This window comes from Henckelia pumila, chromosome 1 (genome assembly GCF_033568475.1).
Source record: "Henckelia pumila isolate YLH828 chromosome 1, ASM3356847v2, whole genome shotgun sequence".
Taxonomy (NCBI): Eukaryota; Viridiplantae; Streptophyta; class Magnoliopsida; order Lamiales; family Gesneriaceae; genus Henckelia; species Henckelia pumila.
The window spans coordinates 172404076-172411767 of record NC_133120.1 but is presented as its reverse complement, the minus strand read 5'-3'; the positions used below and the strand labels follow the sequence as shown (position 1 = coordinate 172411767).

The window sequence follows — 7692 nt, the reverse complement described above, 5'->3', positions numbered from 1 at the left end:
AGAGATCCAAGATTCACATCTGCGTTCTGGAAGAGTCTACACACAGCATTGGGGACTAGGTTACTATTCAGCACAGCTTTTCATCCCTAGACAGATGGCCAATCTGAGAGGGTGATCCAGGTTCTCGAGGATTTATTGAGGGCATGTGTCATCGATTTCCAGGGCTCTTGGGAGAAGAGATATCTGTTAGTAGAATTCACCTATAATAACAGTTATCAGGCATCTATAGGTATGACTCTTTATGCGGCTCTCTATGGGAGGAGATGCAGATCTCCCGTGCACTGGGATGAGGTAGGAGAGAGAGTTCTACTTGGTCCCGAGATAGTGCAGCAGACTGCAGATTTTGTGATTGAGATTCGGAATTGTATGAGGACTGCTTAGAGTCGTCAGAAGAGTTATGCTGACACACGACGACGAGATCTTGAGTTCGTTGTTGGTGACCACGTGTTTCTGAAGGTGTCACCTATGAAGGGTGTGATGCTCTTTGGTTGGAGAGGCAAGCTCAATCCGAGATATATTGGTCCATTCGAGATTTTGGAGAGGGTTGGCATGTTGGCCTACCGTTTGGCGCTATCACCAGATCTTGCGGCAGTGCACAACGTGTTTCATGTGTCCATGCTTCGGAGATACATCTCGAATCCATCGCATGTCCTTGATTACGAGCCTCTACAGTTGACACTAGAGCTAGCTTTTGAGGAGAGGCCAGTTCGGATTTTGGCTAGGGAGGAGCGGAGGCTTAGGACATGGGTCATACCGGTGGTCAAGGTCCAGTGACTGAACCACTATGAGGAGGAAGCTGCTTGGGAGACCGAGCCAGACATGAGAACTCGCTACCCAGAGTTGTTCGGGTAAGTACCTTAATTTCGAGGACGAAATTTATTTTAAGGGGGGGGGGGGGAGAGAGAATTGTAATACCCGGTATTTTTAATACGTAAATTCGCATGCATAATTAGGAAAATAATTATTTAAAAATTTAAAAATGTGGGTTAAATGATATTTATGTGTTATTATGTGATTTATGTGCATGGTTTAAAGTTTATTTTATCATTTAACCCGCAATTATGTGATTTTTAGATTTTTGAGAAAATCATTTATTCTATCGCGTAGACGGGACCGTGGACGGACGAGATGTTGGAACTTCATCCAAAATATTTTATGAAATTTTTATAAGCCTTAAAATATTATTTTAAGGTATTATTTTGAAAATTTTAATATTTATAAGTATAAATATATAGTATTCCATTTTTCTCAAAATTAAGTCATTTTATTAACTTTTAAGGGCTTTTAAAAATCCTTAAATATATGATTTTGGGATTTTTATGGTAACATCAGATTAGGATGATATTTAGGAGTTTTAAAAATTATATTTTTATGGTATATTAGTTAATATAATTAATTTGTGTAATTAAAATTTAATTATATCCTAAATTTCTACCCTAAATCCCTCCCTAACCCCACGTTAATCCCCTAGCCGCCTCACCCACCTTCTTCATCAGCCTCTTCCACGTTCTTCCACAAAAAAAAAAAAAAAAAAAAAAAAAACAGCCACCATAGCTGACCCTTGGAGGTTTTTTTAGCGAGTTTTTGTTGATCCATTGTCCCGGAGCCCGTATACGCGTTAAAGCTTCAAATAAAATCAAAGGCATGTTTAATCTTTTCCTTTCTCACCATATAAGCTATATACATGTTTCATGACAAATTCATAAGGTTTTTACTTCGATTTTTCTGATGCATGCAAGATATTGTATTGTATATTTGAGCAACTCGTTTTCTTTCATGTTTGGTGGCATCTATCACGTTTTCTTGTCATGGAACACGCATGGCTGCTGGTCCAAGTCCAGAGGGGTTCCTTAGGGTCCTAGGGACCGAGCCGTGGCTGGGCTTGGGGCTGGAGATGGCTAGGACCGAAGCTTTTTCTTTGTGCATAGCAGATTACAGCAAATTTGGGGATTTTCGGAACGTGGTTTGCTAGGACTATGTATGCATCAGTTCTAATCAAGGCATGGCTCGTTGGAACCGCCCAGACGTGGGCTACGTCAGGGTGGTGGATCTATGGCCGGAGGGTGACCGGAGCTGGCCGGCAGCAGGCCATAAAGGCCTGCTGCTGCACGGTCGAGAGGATGAGGAGATGGGGTGAAAGGTTTTTTGGGGCTGGGGCTGGCTAGGCTGGTTTTTGGGGTTCGGGTCAGGGTATTCGGGTCATGGGTTATGTTTTTGGGTCCGGGTCCGGGTTTGGTTAGCTGGGCTCGGGTATTTTATTTTTAAGTGATTAATTAGTTTAAGTGTGTTTTGTGCCTATAAATTATTTTAAAGACTTTATTGGGCTTTTAATTATTTTATTAGGCCTTAAAATTAGTTAATTAAGTAATCCCAATAATTTTCATGGGCTTGGGTGCCCATGGAAATTATTGGGCCGGTCTATGAATTTTTGGGCCATCAGTGACTATTATTGGGCTTATATAGGTTATTGGGCTTAAATATTTTATTTGGGCCCAATAATGTTTAAGTAATTTATTTTGGCCATATTATGATGTTTAGCCTTAAATTAAGTTAATGGGTCAGTCTAAAAATTTATGGGCTTAAGTTTATGTGACCAGCAGTCTGGACAATTTCATGAAAAATAACTAAGTTCGGAATATATATTTAATTTATTTTATGCATGAAGTTTATTTTAAGTATAAGTATTTATTATGAAAATTAATTAAATATATATTACGGACATATTTGAAGTGCATGCATACATGAAATATTTTTATGATGTGTTTATGATTGAGAATTGAGCATGAAAAATATTTTTGATGGAAATTGAAGTGATGTGACAGCACAGAGGTGATTTACCACTAGCATAGAGGTAGTTAAACCACCTTTGTGTTGGTGTAGTTTACTACCAGCATAGAGGTGATTATTCACCGCCACGTACGTTGGTTCTTTAGACTGATCAGTCGACACAATTATTAGTCACATTCATGGATATGACATAGACCATTTATGATGATGACATGCTCAATTATGCTATGTATGATTAGTTATGATGTATATATTGATTGATGATGACAGATGTTTATGATGCATTATTCTTTTAAGATCATGCATGCACGTTCATGTAAGTTATATGTATTAATATGATTATGTGTTTGCATGATTTTAACCCTTGTTATGCATAAGATAAAACATGTTGGGCCTCTAGGCTCACTACGCTTATATGGTGCAGGTGAGTATGATGATATAGTAGATGACACGGTTGCTGCGACCGGCGGTGAGGGCCTATGAGTTCACACGTTGACGGCACCCATGACCGATGTTATCCGTATTTTATGTCATGATATTTTATCAATACTTTAAAACAAGTTTTCTGCATTTACACGTTTTTTGTGGTTGAAAATATTATTTTATTATGGATGCATGGTTTATGGATTGTTAGTTGAGATGTTAATTTATTACTGCATCATTCGAGATTTATTTTATATTTGGTCATCATTTATATCAAGTTTTTAGTAATGTTTATTTTAATTTTTTATACATATATGTATGGACATATATGTATTATTATTATTATTATTATTATTATTATTATTATTATTATTATTATTATTATTATTATTATTATTACTATTTAAAAAAAATCTAGTATTTTATTAGATCGAGTCGTTTCAGCTAGCAATATGCGTGGCACATGGAATGGACTTCAGGCATTATTTCTTAGTGATTGTCCTTATGCATACTATGTTCACTGTTTTGCCCATCGATTACAACTGACATTGGTTTTTGCAGATAATTAAGGATGTTAGTGTTATTTGGGAATTTTTTTTCTCATTTGGACAATATTGTCAATATTGTCACTTCTTCTACTAAGCGCATTGCTGAGTTACATACTGCACAGAGAAATGAAATTGAGCATATGTTAGCAATTGGAGAACGTGATTCTGGAAGTGGGGCCAATCAGATTGGTAATTTGCAGCGAGCAGGAGCTACTCGTTGGAGTTTTCACTCTGACTCAGTAAAAAAATTGATATGTATGTATGCTGCAACTTGCAAAGTTTTTGAAGTTCTTAGTGACCATTCTCCAAATGGAAGAGCTAAGGCTGAAGTTCGGGGGGTTTACAGAAATATGGCAAGATTTGAATTTGTGTTCATTTTGCACTTGATGCATAAATTTAGGAGAATAAAAGATACTCTTTGTCAAGCTCTTCAAAAAAAATCTCAAGACATTTTGACTGCTATAACATTTGTCTCTACTACCAAAACTATCCTTCAAGAACTTAGAGAATGCGGATGGGAAGAATTTCTTTACGGAGTGAAAGATTTTTGTTCAAAAAATGAAATTGATGTGCCAGACCTTGATTGTCTATATAAGATTGGTCGTTCTCGGCAGCAAACCATAGTCGAGCATCATTACCACTTTGATGTTTTTAATGCAACAATAGATTTCATCTTGATGGAGCTAAATACTCGGTTTAATGAGTCATCAGTTGAATTTATTTCCCTAACTGCAGATTTAGATCCAAAAAATTCATTTAACTCGTTTAATAGTGATGATATTTGAAAGCTTGCAACAAAGTTTTATCCTGAAGATTTCACAGATCAAGAAATTGTTGCTTTGGAGTATGAATTGGTACATTATAAACTTGATGTGATGCAGAATTTGAAGGCTTTTACACTTGTTGGGTTGTGTCAAAAATTGACTGAGAGTGGGCGATTAAAGGTTTACGTAATGTTGACCAGATTGATTCATCTTGTTTTGACGTTACCTGTTTCTACTGCAACTAATGAGCGAGCTTTTTTTGCAATGAAGCATGTGAAGACGGCACTTCGCAATAAAATGGAGGATGGCTTTTTTGCTGATTGCTTGACACTCTATATTGAACGATATTTAGCTAAAGAAATAGATGTAGATTCTATTATACATGAAATTTATGTTTCAAAATCTCGTAGGGCTCAACTTTTTTGAACAATATAATGTATATTGTCTTTTTTAGATATAGTTTTTTGTAATAATATATAACTTATTACATTAAGTTCAAGCTCTTTCTAATTCTAATTTCTGGATCCGTCCTTGGTGATGGTCACGTGGTGTTCGCTTGCATGTGTACCGTTATTGGCCAGAGGAAGGGCGGCGACAGATGGTGGAGATGATGGGTTAGAGTTTTCTTTTTTCTATCTTATTTCAAAAATTCAAAAATTCAAGAAAAATAAAAATCAGGTTACTTTGTTTTTGGTAAATATTTCTAACCCAACAAATATTTTTGGATCAAACTTAATTCGATTATAAGCCCATTTTGTTTTGGATTTTAACGATATTTTAGTTTAAAATTTTAATTATTCAAATAATGATAAGATTATTTTTATATATTTTAAAATGAGTTGATGGAAATAAATTTATTTTGACATATAAAAATTTTTGTGTATGTAATTTTTATGTGTATTAATCGGCCCAAGGGAAGGTTAATATTTAATATGGTTACATATGCATTTGTGAGGAAAACATGTGATAGTAATTCAGTTTTCATGTGAATAATAAATCGGGTCAAATGAAATTGTTATTTATCATGTTATTTACTATCAGTATTATGTATCCTCTTATCTGGTTTGCATTATTTGAATTTATTTATGATTTTCTATGTATTCAGTTTATCGGGTCAATATACAAGGGTCAATTAATTTTGAATATAGTGGCATCCAACCTGAAAAGATCACCCGTGACCAATTAACTACCTGATTTTCCCGTCAATGCGGGTGGGTTCGGGTCGGATTGACGAAATATTATTTAAAAATTTCTCAAGCCGAACCCGAATCTAACCAAAAATGGCCAACCCGAACCCAAACTCGGCTAACCGGACAAACTCGATCAACCCGAACCAACCCAATTTTATTTTTTATTTTTTAATTTTTTAACAAAATAATTAAATAAAAATTCAAACACACAATAATAATAGTAATATTTAATTTAAATACATAATAACAGAATCTAAGCTTATATATAATTTAAATTTGATAGTTTAGTGGTAGAAAATTTAAAGTATAGTAATTACTAGAAAAAATATAATATTATTTTAAAAAATCAAAATTGTTCAAAAATAAACATTAAATGACAAAAATTTATTATATCAATATACAATAATTTTTTAAAAACATATAACATATAAAAATTTAGCAAATCGTTATTAATTTTATATTAAATAATAATAATAATAATAATAATAATAATAATAATAATAATAATAATAATAATAATAAATTCCGAGTCATCTCGGTCAAACTGAGGGTGGTTGAGGGTGGCAGAACTGCTTTCTTGATATCACTGTAGCAGTTGACCCCTGAAACTTCAAGATTATATTCAGTTGAGGTTGGTCAAATGAACTGTTTCTGTAAGGCCCGGGATTATTTAATTTTAATCCGAAAATATTTCATTTGGGAATATTTAGAGTTTAGAATTCTAATATTCTTAAATTGATAAGAATTGAAATTGAATTAAATCACTTTTCCGATGAATGAATTGCAAATAGCCAAAAGTCCAGGGACTAAACTGCAAATATGTTATATATATCTTCTATTCCACTTGCATCATCACCATTTACACGTTACCATCAGCAGAAAAGGCGAGAAAGAAGCTGAAAACCCCTTGGGACGCCATTTTCATCTAATTCAAGCCCCGATAACTTGTGATTCGGCCGTTAGAAATTCAAAATAAATACATATCTGCGATCACCGCTTCGAGACCTTCGTTTAGGTACAATTTTTATTGAGTTCTTTCATACTTTATTTTTATGTTGAAGATGGGTTGTTATTATTCTTGGATATATGCATCTATGAGCTAGTACCGATTATGTATTCAAAGACAGATCGATAAAAGACTGTCGTTTGGATTTATTATGATTTGTAGCAGCTATCTTCGAACACTTTGAATTCTGATGGTATTGATTCTCAACGTATATTGGAGAGTTGTGTTGTATATGCTTGATGAATTGATTTGGATATTGTTTGGATCGCCGGTTTTTAGCCGTTACGCAGCCGGTTCAAGAATTGTCAAGATTTTGATATTACTGTTTGAGCTGAGAATTCTTGAGTTATAAGATGATATGCATTGTTCCAAATACTATATTTCAGCTTTATATCGAAGTTTGACGACTCGAGAATTTAGCTTTCGAACCGAGAAAGAATTGAAGAAGGTTTGAAGTTTGTTGCATTGAGCAAGTTTCCATAATTTGAGCAGATTTTTATAGATGACCTTGATGTTATATTTTCAGATTTGAAGTACTTTCAGACTCGACATTGAAATGTATAAATGACAGCTAATCCAGATGGGAGAGAACACTCGAAATAGCTATGATTTTCGAGTATTCCCTTTTAAATCACATACTTTTTTTCTTATATGCTTTTATGTGATTTTGATACTTGTTCTTGTTTGGTTTGATTCTTTGATTAATTGTCCCAAGAAAAGATTAGCAACCCGAGTCCCTACAACAGCTGCTCCAGCACTGACCTGATATTCAGATTGATGTCAAAATGTTTCAGACTTGAAACAGCAGATATTGAAAGAGGCTCACAGCAGTAGATTCAGTATTCATCCTGGTGGCAGAAAAATGTATAATGATCTGAAGATGCGATATCGGTGGAAACAGATGAAGTCAAATGTGACTGAATTTGTATTCAGATGTTTGAATTGCCAACAGGTAAAAGCTGAACGAAAGAAGC

The 7692-nt window shown here is 34.4% G+C and overlaps 1 protein-coding gene across 1 annotated transcript; it reads left to right on the top strand.

Annotated features, from left to right (window-relative positions):
* Window positions 1–3781: 3781 nt before the first annotated feature.
* Window positions 3782–4948, top strand: LOC140874473 (uncharacterized). Its single transcript, XM_073277764.1, has 2 exons — window positions 3782–4405; window positions 4547–4948. The coding sequence occupies exons 1-2, from the start codon at window positions 3782–3784 to the stop codon at window positions 4946–4948; spliced, it is 1026 nt and encodes a 341-aa protein (XP_073133865.1).
* Window positions 4949–7692: the final 2744 nt, after the last annotated feature.

Coding starts and splice junctions, on each gene's coding strand:
- LOC140874473 (XM_073277764.1), top strand. CDS start 3,782: ATGTTAGTGTTATTTGGGAATTTTTTTTCTCATTTGGACAATATTGTC. Junction 4,406..4,546: donor AGCATCATTACCACTTTGAT/GTTTTTAATGCA, acceptor GATATTTGAAAG/CTTGCAACAAAGTTTTATCC.